Source organism: Mesoplodon bidens, assembly GCF_964165515.1.
Source record: "Mesoplodon bidens genome assembly, chromosome: X".
Lineage (NCBI taxonomy): Eukaryota > Metazoa > Chordata > Mammalia > Artiodactyla > Ziphiidae > Mesoplodon > Mesoplodon bidens.
In genome coordinates, this window is record NC_138163.1 from 112,583,686 (window position 1) to 112,603,759 (window position 20,074).

At 38.6% G+C, this 20,074-nt stretch overlaps 1 protein-coding gene across 2 annotated transcripts in view; it reads left to right on the forward strand.

Moving 5' to 3' along the window:
- Positions 1–20,074, forward strand: part of DMD (dystrophin) — a 2,087,389-nt gene that overhangs the window by 1,558,895 nt on the left and 508,420 nt on the right. For both annotated transcript variants that reach the window (XM_081221405.1, XM_081221404.1), the window contains exon 54: positions 1,410–1,564. In XM_081221405.1, coding sequence (XP_081077531.1) covers positions 1,410–1,564 — 155 coding nt within the window. The remainder of the gene's footprint in view (positions 1–1,409; positions 1,565–20,074) is intronic.

Below are 20,074 nucleotides of genomic sequence, written 5' to 3' on the forward strand. Positions count from 1 at the left end.
AATTAGTTTCAATTTTCTCTTTTACCCTTCCAATTCATGTTAATGTACTCTTACAGATTTAAGAAATACAGTGAAGGTAGAAATTGTGTTCTTTTCTTTTTTTTAACTTGTGATTTCTGTGCACATTTACTGCATATTAGACCATTGGGTTGATGTATATTGCCTTATTTTAATGTCCTCTCATTAAACATTGAAATTGTTTCTCATTTTTTACTATCTTAGTTAATGGAGATCTTTATTCCTATAATGTATGTCTTTTCTTTTAAATATTTTACTGGGAGAAAATACTAAAATTAGATTACTGGGTCAATGGGAATAAGCATTTGTATGTCACTTGATATATATTGCCAAATTGTCCTAATAGATGCTGTTCCCATCAGTAGTATATGAATGTGCTAGTTTGGCTACAGTCTTTCCAGCTTTGGATTTTATTATTTTTTTAACTTAATTGGTGTCAAATTGTAATACTCCTATTTTTCATGTTTTGAGAGTTTATTTTTTTCCTTTTCTATAAAAACTTTTTATTCTTTCTCTTGTTTGAATTGCTTGTTACTATTCCTTTGTCCATTTAACCCACTATATTGGATTTGATATAACTATCTTTGTAATTTAATAATACCTTAATGCTTGGAAGCCTCTTCCACGCACTTGAAGCAATGTTTAATAGAAACTTGGGGTTAATATGCATCCAGATAAACCTATCATTGGTTTATTTCTTTTTTAATATATGATATTTCAAGTGATGAAATACATGGTTTGATAATACTCAATTGTTAAAGATAAAGAAAGAAGAAAACATACACCATTTGGTTTAGCAAAATTCTTATATTTAAAATTTTATTCTTATTTTAAAGTAGGATATTTTTAAAGTATTATGAATAAACCGATCCTTTAAATAAGTTCATAACTAGAATAACAGCACTGGGTTTTTTTTGATGCTTAATATTTTCCGTATGCAGCTTTAGTTGAATGCCAGTAGATGGCACTAATTACATAAACAATTCAACAAGTTAATGACGAGGAAAAGAGATAACACGCGATATTTTCTTCTGTTCAAATTTTGGTATATGTCACATACTCAACAATTATTTGAGAGCTTATTTTTATAGTTTGTTCTCTCCCATGATAAAAACAATTAAGCCAAGTTTGTTTCCAGTTAACTGCTACTAAATTGAGATACCTGATACTGATTATTGCTCAAGAAGCTGGATTTGAAAAGTTTTGTCATGAAAAATGGGTTAGCTTATACTATCATGTTTGACTGAACTACACACGGTAGGTTAAAAGCAATCATGTAGACATGCTCTGACCCGAGGATTCAGAAGCTGTTTATGAAGCATTTTAAGAAAGTGCAACTAGAGATTTCAGAGAAAACTGACATTCATTCTCTTTCCCATGTGTATCTATAGCAGTTGGCCAAAGACCTCCGCCAGTGGCAGATAAATGTAGATGTGGCAAATGACTTGGCACTGAAACTTCTTCGGGATTATTCTGCAGATGATACCAGAAAAGTACACATGATAACAGAGAACGTCAATGCCTCTTGGGCAAGCATTCATAAAAGGTATGAACTATATTATTTCTAAAACTATTTGCTGCTTCTAATGATAGGGTAGTGACACTGGGTGGACAATGCAGATTTGTTTTCCCATCCTGCTAAACCAGGGCTTTGGGAGGATCCAAGATGACAAATGCCAACCAAACTCACAGTCTTGCCTAAGTCCACTTATTTTAAAGATGAGGGACCCGAAGACTGGTGAAATGAAATGCCTTGCCCACAGTCAGAAAGGTAGTGACATAACTAAGCAATTAGACAAAAACAAAAGATGGATTTGTAACTAAAAGAGCCATTTATTAGTCTGCTTTGAGAGCCCTATCCAAAGAAATATTGTTCTATTCTGTCATGCCACAAACTGCCCCATCTTTAGTCTGACAAGGAAGTCACTTTGGGCTTCGTGATGGAGTTATAGCTGTCTCTGGTGCCGGCATTGTATCTCCCTCCACACACCCAATGGGAAAATTTGTGTAGTGTAACAAGACTCATAACTTCATTTCCCATTATATATCTATGGAAATCAACAGCTCTTAGAGACACCATCTCCTCAAACTAAGTCCTGACTCCTTATTATTCACTCTTAACCCCTTGTTCTGTTCTTTCATTAGCATTTATCCTAATTATAAACAAAATTATAAACAAATACATGAATTATGTAACTAATTGTTTAATGTTTGTCCTTCACATTAGCCTAACCTCCCTGAGGACAGAGGCTATCTTTCTTATTTGACACATCCTGAACCAGGTGATATAGTAGGGAGCTGGTAAATATTTGTGTTTTTTTAATTGAAATGTAGCTGACGTACAATAGTATGTTAGTTTCAGGTATACTACATAGTTATTTGACATTTGCACTTATTATGAAATGATCACTATAATAAGTCTAGTAACCATCTGTCCCCATACAAAGTTATTACAATGTTATTGGCCATATTCCTCATGCTGTATATTACATCCCCATCGCTTATTTATTTATAACTGGAGATTTGCACCTCTTAATCCCCTTCACCTATTTCGCCCTTTTACCCCCTCCTTCCGTCTGGCAACCACCCATTTGTTCTCTGTCTATATGAGCCTGTTTTCATTTTGTTTTGTTTTGTTTTGTTTTGTTTAGATTCCACATATAAGTGACATCATGCAGTATTTATCTTTCTCTGTCTGACTTATTCACTTAGCATAATACCCTCTAGATCCCTCCATGTTGTCATAAATGGCAAGATACCAATTTTTTATACCTGAGTAGTATTCCATCACATCTTCTTTATCCATTCATCTATCAATGGACACTTAGGTTGCTTCCATATCTTGGCTATTGGAAATAATGCTGCAGGGTAAATATTTGTTGAATGATGACTCTACATAATTTAGAGTTACCTTGTTCATGCTATGGCAAGTCAAGGATTATTGGGTACTCATTTTCAGCTTTGTCAGAAAACAGAGGCAGAAATAGCACCTGTCGGGTGATAAGGAAGATCACAGGGAAAGGTAAATGAGTTCCAGAAGATAACATGACTTACTCAAGTCAGGTAGGTGGCCTTTATTAAGAAAAAAAGGCCACCATTAAAGAAAACAAAAACAGATTTTGAACTAAGCAAAAACTCTTAAGAGTAAGGAACTATTAATACACGGAAATTGAGAGATCAGGTTAATCTTGAAACCGAGTTAAAGATTGAAGAGTATGAACTCCTGTGAAACTGGATTTGAGCTGGTCATCCTGGGGGAATAGAGCAGCTCTAGCCCTAAATTCCAGACAGTGAGTGTTCAGATGGCCATGGAAAAGAAGACTCAACCTGAAGTTGGGGAGTTATAGTTGGGGCCTTATCAATAGAACCCTGGTTGAATAGGGAACTGATAAAAAAAAAATTCTCCAAGTTACTGCCTCCTCTTATTGGCAAGGTTTGTACTTTCTGCTCCAAATACAGATCTGCTGTTTGTTCAGTTAAATGAGGGCAGATTAGGCTCAGGAAGACTTATTCATATGTAATCGATTGGTATCAGAGAGTCAGTAGTTAAGATCTCAGTCGGAAATACCTGCTTCTCAAAGAGAGGCCTCTATGGGTAGGCAAACTAAGATGAGAGATTAATTTGGTGAGTTTAGGGAATGTAAGCCAAGAAGGAGCCAAAAAGAAGGCTTACTCATTTTACAAAACTAGGGCTTCAAGAGAGGTCTATCCCATCTATGCCACTCTTTCATGCTCCTTGAGTCTCCAAACAGCCCTCTCATTTCTTCTGATCATTTTCGTTAGGTCTTTGGATTCCTCAGAGAAGGGGCTTCCGGTTTATATTTTTGGACTTGGTCCCTAAAAAGCTACCACCTAAGGAAGGTATATCGTTATTTCTCCAATGGGTAAAGTAAAATAGAAAGTTAAAAGCCAAATTACATTTTTTGCTAGCCCGTAGAGAATCTGTTATTTGCCAGGCTAATTTGATTCATGCCTCTAAAGTTCTTCCCTGTTTCTTTCTCACATATACTCTATGAAAATTCATCCACTTGTGTAGTTTCAGTCTGCTGATGACTCTCCATTTATACCATTTGCAGCTGAGCGTGATCGTTGAATCTCAGACCTGCATATCCTATTGATTTCTTTTCATTTTAATGTCCCTCGGGAACTTCAAATTGAATAGGCCCAAAGCTGAACTCATCTTTGTCCTCTTACAACCTCTCTCTCCAAATGCAACCTACTTCTCTTCCTATGATCCCTCTCCAGTGAACATTACCACAACCCATTCAGTTGTCCAAATTGGAAACTCATGCTTGACTCTTCCTTCTATTGAATACAATCCCAGTAGCCAAGCTATCACAAAGCTATGTACTACCTAAATAGCTTTCAAATCCAGTTATTTCTCTTCCTCCCTACCCTTCCACTATCATGTCTTGCTTAAATGACTACATCTTCCTGCTTCTTACCCATTCTCTACATAGAACGCAGGATGATTTTTCTCAATACAGTATATTCATATAGCTCCCCCCCACCCAGTTTTAAAGGCTTTGGTGGCTTATCCGTTATTATTTGAAGACAGTCCACACTCCTTTCAATGACTTCAAGATCTTGCACGTTATGGCCTTTCCTTAAAACTCCAGCCTAAGTTTCTGCTCTTCCTCAATCTCCCCTCCCCATAATTAAGTAACATTGAGCTACTTTCATTTCCTCATAGCTATGTTCTGTCTTCTCTATTATGTGCTGACGTGGTAGATGTATTATTCCTTCCTTTTTGCATGGTTAAGTTCTATTCATTATCCAGGTCTCAGTGTAAATGCCATTTCCTCCAGGAAGCCTTCTCTGACTACCAGCCCCAAAGCCTACACTCTATTATAGTGCTTATCTCACTACACTGTACGTAAGTGTCTGTTGGTCTTTGTCTCTTATGAGAATGTTTGCTCTGTATACACATTGGGGTATACACATTGGCTGCTTGTCCACCATATGACCTAGCACTTAGCTTGGCACATAGTATCTACCCCCAAAACATGTTTAAGTAAATAGGTAAATGAACAAACAAAAAATAACTAACTACAAGTGTTCTGGAGTGCCAGTAACTCAACACAGAAGAAAAATATATCCATTAGGATTGCTTTCAGTTTCAAGTAACAGAAAACCCAAGTTCAATAGCTTAACCTAATGGAGGTCTGTTTCTGTCACTTTGTGATAAGTTCAGAGTCGGGCAGGTCATGACATGGGCTCCATAGTGCAGCAATGTCAACCCTGAAGTCTCCTTGTTCTTCTTGGCATTTCCCTCAGAACATAAGCATTCCAGCAGGAAGAAGCAGCAGCAGAAGGGGCAGTGCTGGTGTCAGGAAAACAGTGGCTTTCTCAGGAACTTTCGGGTCAGAACTATGCCACAAAACCACCTCTAGTATCTAGGAATTTGGGTTGAGCCAGCCAAAAGAGAATGTCTGCCACAAAGGGTATGGAAAGAAGAAACTGATAAACCATCATGCTGTAGCTGGACAGCATGAAGTTCCCTGGAGAGAGAGCCAGTCAAATCTGAGTAAATACGGTATAGTCATGTAGGTTGTATATTCATGCACAGTATACTCTAGCATAGGGTAGTCATAAAAGTGGACCATTTGGGCTTGGTGGTTGTTCTGGTCAGTGTGAAAGGGCATGAGCAGAGCTGGGTTCTCTATTGGCTAATGATACCTTTTTTTTTTTTTTTTTTTTGGCGGTACGCGGGCCTCTCACTGCTGTGGCCTCTCCCATTGCGGAGCACAGGCTCCGGACTCGCAGGCTCAGCGGCCATGGCTCACGGGCCCAGCCGCTCCGCGGCACGTGCGATCTTCCCGGACCGGGGCACGAACCCGTGTCCCCTACATCGGCAGGCGGACTCTTAACCACTGCGCCACCAGGGAAGCCTGGCTAATGATACCTTTACATGGGAAGTTCACATTCGGTGTATGCTCTGTGTGTCACCCGCACAGATTAAACCATATTTTACTTGGCTACATCTTCTCTTATTTTACATTCTTATAGATCTTATGCTAGATAGATAAAGAACAAGAAAACTCTTAATGTGATCTTCTGCATTTTGATGTTTTTATCCAGTATCTCGTCCAGCTAAACCCAGAAGTGAAGTAACATCATCATCCTCCTCTAGATTTGTGCTGTTCAGTAGGGTAGCCACTAGCCATAGGTGGCCATTTAAATTTAAAGTATTACAATTAAATAAAATTTAAAATTCATTTCTTCTGGCTCATCAGCCACCTTTCGGGTGCTCAAGAGCCACAGGTAACTAGTGGCTTCCCCATTGGACAGTCCAAAATTGAACATTTCCGTCATCACAGAAAATTTTATTGATCACCCTGCTCTAGATCATCTTTGTTTAAGTTCCCCTAAGCAGTTTAGCATACATTTATAACAATTACATACTGTATTATTTCAGAAAGAGATTTTGCCAAATTTTGTAAATAAAAAGTATTTCCTTTACAAAGTAGTTCACATTATTCTATTTCCTTGTTTCTACCTTACTTTTTCTATTTATCCATCTTCTAGAGTTGCCATTTAAAGTCTCAAAAACTACAACTATCACAGAATATAAACACTTTTACTGTTAATCCTAATAAACATAATTTTAAAGGAGAAATTTTTAATATTGATATTTGGGTTTGGGGAATAAAAGTATCTCATGTCTTTGAAATATATCTATAACCAAGACTTTTTAGGTAGGGGAGACTGTTGAAAGCATTCTGATTACATCAGTTCTCATGGTTCAGGTTTTACCACTGAGCACTGATATATTGCCTGCACTGAAACTTTCAATCATATAGATAAATATATGCAAAAATTTTGTGCATTTGGAAGCCTATGTGAAGCAATAAAATCTTTACTTCAGTTTTAAAATTTTGAATGTTAAACAAGATATAAAAAGTGTAACTTGGGGCTTCCCTGGTGGCGCAGTGGTTGAAAGTCCGCCTGCCGATACAGGGGACACGGGTTCGTGCCCCGGTCCGGGAAGATCCCACATGCCACGGAGCGGCTGGGCCCGTGAGCCATGGCCGCTGAGCCTGCGCGTCCGGAGCCTGTGCTCCGCAACGGGAGAGGCCACAACAGTGAGAGGCCCGCGTACCACAAAAAAAAAAAAAAAAAGTGTAACTTGGAAGAACTTTACTTTGATATCATATACTGGCAGGCTGTAGTTTCAAGACATAATCAAAAACGAAAGTGAGCTAATTTTGTTTTATATTTTAGGGTTCAATTTAAGTTTATTAATAGGTCAGAGGAATCTTCAAATTCTATACTGGCTTTTATTGGACCTTTAATTACTATTTTATATAGATAAATATAAATAGCTACGTGCACCTAAAAGGACTTGCTCTACCATTCATGAATAAAAGCAAAAGCTGCTTCTCAAGTAAACTCTGTAGTTTAGCAATTCATATCAGAACATAGATCATCATTGTGACCTATGTAGGAAAATATTTTGTTTTCCTGATCGTATGACTTATAGAGTCCATGTTAACATAGAAAGCCAGAAATGTGGGCTTCTGCAAGTTCATTTCTTTCCCTTCAATCTCTGTGAATAGATATGAATTGGTGAATACGATAATATTAGATGTGATATTACATATTACTGTGAGAAGCCCCTAAGGATTAGATCTCAAGGATTGCCATCTGGCTGATGACTTTATGATGACACTGTCATGAGATTTCATTTCCTTATTTCTATTCCAAGGCCACTCTTTAAACAAGAAATGTGCATTAACTCTGAATTGTCTGTCTGTAGGTATAGGAGGGCTTCTCCAACTACTAATCAGCAAGGAGCAAACTCATCAAGTAGAGGGGCTGATCCTAGTATCAGAGGGTTCATCATGGATGGAAGTTCCTCACAAAAGCTCCCAGATACCTGAACAATCTCTCTAAGTTCTAAGAAAGATTTAGCATGTATGTGTGTACATGTATGTATGTGTATATGTGTATGCATGGACATGCATGCAAATACACTATCCTTAAAATAATATCTCAGTATTCTCCTGTCTGCTCTAATAATATGTTTCAAATTTTAATAATTACAATTAATAGTTGAGAAATTGAACAATTATCACTTGTGTTCTCCATCTTTGGCAACCATGAAGCCCTTGTAAATCACTTCTTGCTTCTCTATTCCTAGGTCCTTTCTCTTTTTCACTTTAAAAAAAGAAGAAAAGGGAGAAAAATTATTGAGCCCTATTCTGTGTGTAGCAAAGAGCTACTCTAGCTGAACACTGGATCTCTTTCACATTATCCAACGTATTTTTTTAGTAACTGTTCTGCTTCCTTTCTCTGGGATTTTCAATTTCTTCTTTCTTCTTGCCCCTCCCCTTCAGCCAACCATCATGCTCAAGTTCCCTCGTCCTAAAAGAACATTTTTAGGATACCAACTTTTCTATCCAGCTATCCTTGTTTCCCCTTACCATCAAAATTTTTTTAAAGTAGTAACTGACATTATTGTTTCCTCTCCAGCTTCTGGTTATGCCTGGACCCACTTCAGTCTGGCTTCCCCAGTACCTCCACTTTCCTGAGAAAAGGACTCATTAAGATTGTCAATAACTTTTATAATAACTAATTGCCCTATTTTATTTATCCATCTACTTGACTTCTTTTTGACCTTGGTCCTGTTTATCAGCTCTACTGGTTGAAACTTTCCCTTCTTTGATTTCCAAAACAATACTATTTTGCAATTCTCCAATTTCTCTAGTAATATAATAAGTGTGAAGTGCTTGGCACAATGCCTGGCACATAGTAAGAGCTCAGTAAATGTCATCTGTCATAAACATTTTAAGAATTCATTCACTTGGTGAATATTTTGGTGCTAGGTATGTGCTAGTTAGGCTCAGTTCTGGTACTAGGTATACAGCAGAGAAAATCCCTACCCTCATGAAGCTTACTTACAGGAGAAGGAGAAGGAGAAGGTGAGAAACAGACATTAACAAATAAAATAGTTACATGTATGGTATATAAGATTGTGATAAGTGAAATGTGGAAACATAAAGAGGGAAAGCAGTTGAGAATGTGTAAGTGTGTGAGTGAGCAAGTGGTGGAAGAGAAGTGCTATTATTTAAATATGGTGCTTAAGAACGATCTCACTGGGGACTTCCCTGGTGGCCCAGTGGCTAAGACTCCACACTACCAATGCAGGGGGCCCGGATTCCATCCCTGGTCAGGGAACTAGATCTCACATGCCGCAACTAAAGATCCTGCATGCCGCAACTAAGACTCGACGCAGCCAAATAAACAAATAAATACTTAAAAAAAAAAGAAAGAGGGCTTCCCTGGTGGCGCAGTGGTTGAGAGTCCGCCTACCGATGCAGGGGACACGGGTTCGTGCCCCGGTCCGGGAGGATCCCATGTGCCGCGGAGCGGCTGGGCCCGTGAGCCATGGCCGCTGAGCCTGCGCGTCCGGAGCCTGTGCTCCGCAACAGGAGAGGCCACAACAGTGAGAGGCCCGCATACCGCAAAAAAAAAAAAAAAAAAAAGAAAGATCTCACTGAAAGGGTGAGTTTTAAGCAAAACTTAAAGGACCTAAGGATGTGAGCCCTGTGGATAATTGGAAGAAAAACAGTCCAGGAGGGTTCTAATAACTGGAAATGCCCTGAGGCTTCAGTATGCCCGGCATGTTGGAGGAACCTTAAGGAGACCAGTATGATAGGAATGGGTCAAGCAAGCAAGAGTCTAGTAGACAAGGAGTTCAGAGAGGTAAGAGGAATCTGATTACATCGGACCTTATAGGCCCCTCTAAGGACTTTTGCTCTTACTCTGAATGAGATGGGAGTCATTGGAGGGTTTTGAGCAGAGGAGTGGCATCTTTTAGCTTATCTGGCCCCTCTGCAATAATAGACTGAAGGAAATCAGTGAAACCATTAGGAGACTGTTGTCATAAGTCAGTCGAGAGACAACTGTGATTTGGACCAGAATAGGAGAGGTGAATGTGGTAAGAAATGTTTGACTTCTACTGGACTTCCCTGGTGGTGCAGTGGTTACGAATCCACCTGCCAATGCCGGAGACACGGGTTCGAGCCCTGGTCTGGGAAGATCCCACATGCCGCGGAGCAACTAAGTCCGTGCGCCACAACTACTGAGCCTGCGCTCTAGAGCCCACGAGCCACAACTGCTGAAGCCCGTGCGCCTAGAGCCCATGCTGGGCAACAAGAGAAGCCACCGCAATGAGAAGCCCATGCACCGCAACAAAGAGTAGCCCCCACTTGCCACAACCAGAGAAAGCCCACGTGCAACGCAGACCCAACGCAGCCAAAAATAAAAGAGAGAGAGGGAGGGAGGGAGGGAGGAAATGTTTGACTTCTACTACATTTTGAGGACAGAGCCCAAAAGGTTTTGTAATGGATTAGATTTAGGTATGGAAGAGAGGCATCAAGGAAGAGTACAGAGTTTTTAGCCTGAGCAACTGGAAGATGGGGGCACCCATTTACTGAGATGGAGAAGGCTCCAAAAGCAACATGTTTTAGGAAGAAGATGTGGACACGCCACTTTTGAAATGTCTATTATGCATCCAGGTGGAGATGTGGAGTAGATAGCGGTTATAAAATCTTAAGTTCTAGGCAATGGTTGGGACTCAAGATACAAATTTGAGAGTTGTAACAATAATCAATATAAGCTCTGTTTGCTGTATACAACCTTTAAATCTTGGTGTTCCATTCTTAATTCTCTCTTATTTCTCTATACACATTTCAAGTACTTTTGTCTGTCAACTTCAACTACCATTAAGAGTCCTCAGTTTTTATTTCTATCTCACATCTTTCTCCTCATCTATAGAACTATACTTCCAGCCACCTACCATACATTTCCATCTGCACTATCTACAGGCTCCAAAATGTCCAAAGTAGAAGGCATTATCTGCCCCTAAAACAATGCTATATTTCCTATGTTTTCAGGGAAAATTAATTGCTTAACTTAATTGTCTCTAAAGCTGGAAATTTAAGAATTACCTTCTACCTTTTCCTCCCTCTCTCTTCTCTGCTAATACATGTATTAAACTGACTTCTAAATTCTGTGACTTCTACTTCAAAAATTTCTCTAGAAGCTGTTGCCTTTTCTTCATCTCTCTTCTTCATCTTCACCTCATCCTAAATCGTCTCCATATTTTGCCTGGTGGATCGTGACCACCTTTTTCTGTGCTCCTAACCATTGAGTCTCTACACTCACTTGGCATTCACACTGACCCAGAGTTATTTCCCTTAAAACTAATCTTCTGGTTTTCCTTTGCTCCCAGCACTCTTTTGTTTTCCTCTTGAGACCTGATAGATGATATGTTCATATGTAATATATTCCCAAAAGCATACCCCAATTTTTCTGACAATAAAAACAAACAAACTTGATTTATTTTCAGGAAAGAAAAGCAAATAATATCACAATTTGTGCTTGGTTGTCAGTTTGTTTATTTAGCAGAGGGACAGGCATGTGAACTTCATAAAAGGGTCTTATGCTCTAGCCACAAATGCTGTCCTTTCTCAAAACATTTTTGAAATTCCTTTTCTGGAACTACCTAGGGACTGTTTCATGACCTTCAGAAGATTGTTGTATTATTTTGTAGCCTTGTGTTTGCTGAATAATTGTATTCAATAATTGTTTGTGTATTGAGTGAAGCAGTTCATCAGATGTTGGGCACTAAATGGCTTTGGATTATTTCCAGAAACTTAAAAGATGAAGATTTTCTGCTGCCCTTGAAGCTATGTAAAGAATGTGATAGGATGCTAACAGGACGTTTGTTTAAAATATTGATACAACCTCTTATTAAGTCAGAGACTGCTTATGATATATTTGTAGCATGTTATAGTCATAAATATTAATGCTACAAATGACCCTAAAGCCACCAGCTCAAAATTCTCAATTTACAGTAACCCTAGTTTTAATCCCTCTCATGCAAAATAAACCTTCTAGTCCATCTTAAGGACTAAAGAGGATTTGGTACATTGAAAAATTCAATCGGTTAGCAACTCTTTTAGGTACACTTCTTTTGGCAGTATGAGGACGTTTCTCTAGGCTCTTCAAGACAGTTGTATATATAGTTACAAGGCACTCTCGTTTTTATACTGCCGAGACCCAATCTTCCCAACTGATTATGAAGCATAAGAATTCTCACCATCTTACAATAAGATAATGTAATATCTGTAATGCGAAATCCTGGGGCTCTGGGCCAGGGAGTGTCATGATCCATACGGATCTAAAAGTTTCATGGTGGCAACTGCCTGCTTCACTTTATGTCATTTCCTTCAAAGCAGTTAGAATGTTTCTAGCTTTCAGGGATTGCATACAAAGGGAGACATTTGGAATCATAGCATTGGTGATTTACTGGTGTGGAAAATTACCTGGTGGTGCAACCAAGTAGCCATTTTAATTTTAACCCGGTCCTGCAGTCCTAAACCAGGCCCTACTAGCACACCAAAATATATGCTTACAAATGCCTCTACATACCATTTACCGATGAAAAGACTCTAAAATTTAAAAAAATTATAATTGTTTCCTAAACAAAAGTTATAGGACACCAACAGACATTTCTTTTTTTCATTCATTAATTTAATATTATGGTATCTAAAATTAAAACAAATGGGAGAAAGTTTCCCTTGCTTCGTTTAATTGAACCATTAATGTTATCAACAGCATCCATTATATTACTTTCAATTATATATGCATTTTTCATTGTCTTCCCATCACTATCATTCTCAAAATCTTTAAAATATTCAATAAAATATATAAATTAGCTGGAGTTTATTTTTAGAAAGTTGAGTTATTTTGAAAAATGGATATAATCATCATTTGATTTGTAATTTTATCTCTCCAATTCTAACAGTCATCTGATGTGGAGACCTTTTGGCTTCATTCAGTTTATAATAGGGATTTATTTTCTTTCTGTAAACCATTAATTCAAATGCATTTCTGGTATTAAAAATATACAAAACAAGTATTAGTGAATTTTGTGGAATTTATTCTTTTCAGTTTCCTCCCCCAAAGGGGGGTCATTGAAGCAGTTCTAGGTGCTGTTTAACAGCACCTCTTTCTTAGACCTCTTTTACCACTTGGGAAGCATGATACTATTCCTAGCTAATTGAGGCAAAGAGCCTGGCTCAGGTTCTTTGTCTTACATGGAGCATTTTCAGATTCTTGAGGCCAGTAGATTCTGAACTCCTGGCAGCCACTACCTACTTCCCAGAGTCCAACAGCTTCATGTCTTCAACCCTGCATACTACTTTGTGTTTCTGTGTCATTTCTGACCCACAGAGCTATTTGTCTTCTTTTTGAGCCCAGATTGTGCCTTTCTGGTTTTGTGTTTTTATATTTTACCTACCGTTGTTCTGTGTCTGGAAGTTTCTTCTGTATTTTGAAACAATTTTCCCCTAATGTAAAGTGATATTTACTTACTGTAGAAAGTTTTAAACATTGAGAAATAATCAACCTTAACATTTTTTAGCACTTTCTTTCCTATTTTTGTAAATGTATTTTGCCTGTATCTGTTTTTAAATATTTTTTTTGATGTGGACCATTTTTATAAGTCTTTATTGAATTTTCTACAATATTGCTTCTGTTTTATGTTTTGGGTTCTTTTTTTTTGGCCACGAGGCATGTGGGATCTTAGCTCTCTGACCAGGGATCAAACCTGCACCCCCTGCATTGGAAGGCAAAGTCTTAGCCACTGGACCACCAGGGAGGTCCCTGCTAATATTTATTTAACTTACTCCCAATTTAGTAACAATCGAAAGCATTTCCAGATAGGATTTTTTTTTTCCTTTTAAAACTCCTTGGGCTTTTTAAAAGCCATGGACTTTTAAATGGGCTACTACATGGGCTTCCCTCATGGCACAGTGGTTGAGAGTCTGCCTGCCGGTGCAGGGGACACGGGTTCGTGCCCTGGTCTGGGAAGATCCCACATGCTGCGGAGCGGCTGGGCCCGTGAGCCATGGCCGCTGAGCCTGCGCGTCCGGAGCCTGTGCTCCACAACGGGAGAGGCCAGCACAGTGAGAGGCCCTCGTACCGCTAAAAAAAAAAAAAAAAAAAAAAAAAAAAAATCCTTAGTACATTTTTATTAGGAAGGTAATGCTCAGGTATTATCTTTTCAAGAGAAAAAATGGATGGGAAATACTTCCTTGAGGTACATGGTGACTTATTCAATAGTCAGAAAGAAAAGCAGTATCCACATGCCTCCAGCCAATGTTTTATGCACTGGCCATTCTGCCTAGCATCAGTATTCATCCAAAGAGATGGAAACTATTCAAATTTGCGAGAAATCAATTCCACATTCAAATCAGTGGTTGTGGGTTTTAAATATCTTCTAATATTCAGCTTCTCAGTTAGCTTCCTCACATCCCTAATATGATACCCATTACATCTTTCTGTGGCAAATCAGTGTCTTCATGCCATAGAGCATTTAAAGCAAGTCAAACAAACCTAATCCAAGCCCTTTTGGAGATTTTAACCCGCATTTCATAGATTCATGGCTACTCATACAATTCCTGAGGAGTTGTGTTTTTCTTTTACATTGCAAGTATTTTAAATCTACATAGTGAAATTGAATTAGCTATTAGACATCAACTTTATCACAACCTCTTTTTAAAAATTTAAATGAAACAAACCCGCCACAAAAATGACCAAACACAAATTGCATCCTGAGACAAATTAAGCGAATAATAATCATGAATTCATAATGATTGTTTATGATTTTTATGTTTTTTTGATAGTGAGATATGATTTATTGATGTTTAATATGTAAGTCATACCTAAGTTGCCTATTAAAAACAGGCAGGCTAAAATGGCATTATTCTTTTTAGCTGTGAGTATAGCTGTTGACCTCTACTTAGACAGAGCTGGTGTTTCAAACCTAAATCTGTGTCCCTGAGGCCTATGCTCCCTTCATTGCTTTTTTTTTTTTTGCGGTACGCGGGCCTCTCACTGTTGTGGCCTCTCCCATTGCGGAACACAGGCTCCGGACGTGCAGGCTCAGCAGCCATGGCTCACGGGCCCAGCCGCTCCACGGCATGTGGGATCTTCCCGGACTGGGACACGAACCCGTGTCCCCTGCGTCGGCAGGCGGACTCTCAACCACTGCGCCACCAGGGAAGCCCCCTTCATTGCTTTTTAATGGATACATATTAACTTGGAAGGAGGTTCTGGCAGCTTTTCACAGTAATCTAATCTCAGCTCTGTCCTCTTCAATATTTCCATCAGTGACTTGGATGAAGACGTAGATAGCATTCTTATCAAATTTGCCAGTGACACAAAGCAGAAAGAAATGGCAAATACTGTAGACAAGAGTATCAGTAGCCAAAGAGATTTCAACAACTTGGGGTGGTAGGCTGAATATTGAAAGATGAAATGTAAATATAAGGCAATACACTTGGTTCAAAAGAAAAGTAAAATAAGAGACACAATCCAACCGACTTAGACTGGGCTCCCTGGAAACAGGGAGAAGAAGATTCCCTGAGATGGAGAGTTGTGTGCAGAAGGCTTGTTGAAGAGTGTTTCCATGAGATACATGTGTAAGGATGTGACAAAGGTAAGATTGGCCAGAGAGAGAAGCTACCCTGCAGTGAACCTGAGGCCTGGGCAGATTCTAAGGGGAGATCTGGAATTTGTAGGTCCCTTCAGAGATGTCCTGAATTGAGGCAAGGGGGCTGGGCCTTTGTATTCCAGTATCAGCTGGTTATTGGTTCTGGGTCACCCTGTGGGAGAGGGCAACCTTGGATAAAACAGTTACCTACAGCTGAGGCCAATTTCCAGTGAGAGAGGCAGCTGTGAGCTGTTAGCAGCCAATATTCGCACCAGCTAGGGCATGGGTCTTGGCAGAGCATCAAAGTATATACTACCCAAGTGTTGCCCAAAGTGTGGTCCTTGGACTAGCAGCATTAGCATCACCTATGAGCTGGCTAGAAACGCAAATGTGTGTGTCCTACCCCAGCCTACTAAATCAGAATCTCTGGGGATGTGGCCCAGAAAACTTTTAACAAGCTTTCCATTCTCCAGCTCATTTCTATGCATATTACAGTTTGAGAACCACTGCACTATGCCAACCAAAAACATTCAGAATGGGGAGATAACAGGGGTTTTAGTGACAATAATCTCTCTCTCTCTCTCTCTCTCTCTCTCTCTCTCTTTCTCACACACACTGTGCAATAGAGGAATGGAAAAGGAAAGCTAAGGAGATATTAGGCTGGATAAATTCAAGCATGTAATGTAGTCCTAAGAATTTACATTTCAGCTTAGCAGAGAGGGATTTTGTGATCAAGCTGTCCAAAGATGGAACAGGCTGCCTTGTAAAGTTGTAGAAGTATTCAAGAACAGGCTGGGTAATGCCTTGGTGTAATAATTTCAAGCATCAGGTGGACACATGACTTTAGCATCCTGATTATCCCCCTCCTATACTTTTCTTCTATTTTTTTTTTTCCAAATAGGTCTCTGCCAGAACTAGTTAACTCAAGAAGGGGTACATGGTGGAAAAAAAAAAGGTTTAGGCATGATGAGGTTAAGTCAAAGTAAACAAAGTTCTGTAAAATTAATCAGACTTTTATTACAGTGTTTGCATTGTGAATACACAATATGTGTTTGGGAATGTGTGAGGAAAAGTATAGTCTATATAGTATGCATACGTTTAAGAACTTTGACCGTGGAACTGATTTCTCTAGAAGAATCTTACGGGCCACTATAGTAACTGGTACAATACTCAGTACTCAGTAAGCATTTGTAAGAGAGATGGCATAGCATCCAGCCCAGGCTACTGCATGAAGATCATTTCACTGGATGTTACCTAAGTAGTATTCTCAAGTGCCATTAGCTCAACTCTTCACTTGGGCATAAATTTATAAATTTGCATACTAATCAAGGGAAGTTGTGTTATTCTGCCTTTGACTCTATTCAGACGTTGATGTTTTCTATTATTCCCTTCAAACTATTATTTTAACCTCATATTCTATTAGAAGTTTAGGAACATTTTCTTGGATGGATGGATGGTTAGACAGATATAGATAGGTGGATAGATAAATAAGGGAGAGGGATTGGAAAGAGAGAGAAAGAAAGTAGAGGAGGAAAAGGAGAAGGAAGACAACTATGAAAACAACAACAATGACAATGATCACAGAGAAAGAGAAAGATCGATTCTCTAACACAGCATATTTGACTTATCTTTGTTTTCCTGAGACTTTCCACAATGAGAATGGAGGATAAATCCTTTAGGAATCACAGAAATAATCTTGGATCCCTTTAGTAAAAGAAGTGTCTATTTTAGCAAATAGCAATAAACAAGAGTCTATTATAATTGCTGTGATCTGCTAATACATATTTTTTTTCCCTGAAACAAACTCCATTAACCCTCCTTGATACTCTATCCTCATCAACATGTTAATAACATGGGACTAACTCTTACAGTTTTTTTTTCCCATACAAAACATATAATCTACAACCTGCTAATGATTGCATTTAGCCTAATTGTTAGGTTGCTGCTGGTGACAGAAAATTTTATCCTGGCAGATAGGCACTTCTAGAAGCCCGGCCAAGCACTTGGTGTGTGTGAATCAGCCTCCATATACTTCTCACTTGGCAACCATTCCTGATGGATAGACCCAGTCTGCTCTGAGGAGAGGCCGGCGCTGCTCAATAGAGTCTGGAGAACCTGAGTTGAAACACAGTTCTAGCAGGATTTTGCAGACTCCTTCTTGACCAAAGCCCCTAATTAAAAGGGCAGGATGGCTTACTCGGGCTGAGTTCTGCTCTCTCTTGTCAAACAACAACCAGGGAGACAGACATCTTTACAATTTGCTAGACCACATTCCAAATGACTATAACATTTTACATGTCTGAGTTAACTGAATGTGTTGCCAATTTCATTATCAAAATATTTATAACTCAGGAAAGGATACTGAGGCACAGAGAGTCTATGACTTTCCCAAGCTCAAAACCCCAGCTTTATGACAATTCTGACACAGAAATTCTTGTGTTTGAAGAAAAAGAAGGAAGTCTTCTTTTTCTTATGTTTACACTGAAGTATCATTTATATGATCTTGGGTTCTCTGATTCTTTGAGAATTTTCTCAGGTAGGGCGACTTGTTACTTTTGAATACTTCAAAGAGTTTTAATGCATACATACATACATACATGTAAATAGTTCTATTAACTCTTTTCTGCTTTTGCCAGCATCATTGTGACTGGCTCTAAGAGGGCATCTAAGCAAATATCTGCCATTCTTCTTGGAAAAGCAAGTTTCTCTCCATTTTCTTCATCTCTATTCCAAACTTTTGCCAAATTTTGCTCTTGAAATGGGTTATCTGGTAGAGCCTAATGATTCTAACTTTAAAAGAAAAAGACTCAAATAGTAACAGTTACATGTGTACTAGTGTCATTATTACATAATGAAAGTATCTAAGGTGAAAAGACTGATATGAACATATATTTTTCATTTTCTAATTAATTGCTTTGGTAAAAATTAAGCGCTCACTCTTTTCCAGATATTGCAATGGGTGTTGAGGACGCTGAACAAAATTCCCCTTGTATTTATGTTTATGAATACGTATGCTAGGAAAGTATAATAATAATATCTTTTTCTCAAAGAAGAGACATAACATTCTATTAATATTAACTTTTATTCCTTCTAACATATATAGGAAGAATTGTCAATACTGTTAAAATTTAATGAGGGAATGTATAGAATTCTAAATTTACTTGCACTGGGTTAATAACCAAGACTTTTTAAACGTATCCTTAATACTATTATTGTATCATTTGAGTACATATTCCACAAAGCATATATGCAGTATTTTTAGTTCTAGCACCAAGGCTACACCAATACTTTTATTTTTATCACATCATTTTTTATGAAATTAAAATAATTATGTCACACATTGCAAGTTTTCAGAGCTACTTTAAAATATGCTCCAGGCAAGACGTGATCAGGTGGGGAAAATTATGATATTCATATTTTCAAATGAAAAATCAGATACGTATGTGCCTATCAAAAACACTCCAATTTTACAGTGTATATGATGAGCTACACCTTTACCTCTAGAGACTCATTTTTTCTCTAAGAACTCAAACTACTTAATGATAAACTAATTATTAAATTAGTCCTAGAATGTAGTTACATAATGGTACAAATGTTGTAAATAAGAAAGGGAAAAAGAAAAAAACAGTTTATCCACAAATTGTTTGTTTCTACTGACAACATTTATTGAAGAAGGAAGGTGCACTAGTGACACACACAGTGGTCTCTAAGACAGGTGGGGAGTAGCAAACTCACGGTGTTTTCTGTCATTCCAGCAGGGAAATGGAAGAGCTGAGCTCAACTTTAGAAAGTTGCTTGGGGAGCCAGTGATTTCTAAGTAACCACTGTAAAATTGTTGAAATTCACTTCGACAATTTCATTGACACCAAGTGAACAGATAGATGAAACTCAGTAGCATGGTCATTCTGAATGGCGTTCATCTTTCCTAGATGTGCCACCTCATTCATTGTCAATCCTGTAAACTGGCCTCTCCCCTTGCACGGATTTTGATATGGTGGCTTTTTTTTTTTAATGTTAATACCTCTGTCTTTTTTTTTTTAATTTATTTATTTAATTAATTTATTTTTGGCTGTGTTGGGTCTTCATTGCAGTGCGCGGGCTTCTCATTGTGGTGGCTTCCCTTGTTGCAGAGCCCAGGCTCTAAGCCCGAGGGCTTCAGTAGTTGTGGCTCGCGGGCTCTAAAGCTCAGGCTCAGTAGTTGTGGTGGATGAGCTTAGTTGCCCCGCGGCATGTGGGATCTTCCCGGACCAGGGATGGAACCCACGTCCTCTGCATTGGTAGGCGGATTCTTAACCACTGCACCACCAGGGAAGCCCCCGATATGGTAACTTTTACTTCTTTGCACTCACAGGACTCATTGAGCAAAATAAGAATTGGATAAAAAAAATTTAACTCCCATTCTATGGCGAGCAAAAGCAATTCATAACTACACTTACCTGACTGAACCTGAATAGGAAAGTGACCAAATTGTTGAGTAATCTACTTGTGTGGAGTTTTAAAGTGTCATGCCATTATCAGTATTGTCACTAGCATATACCTTGAAATGAG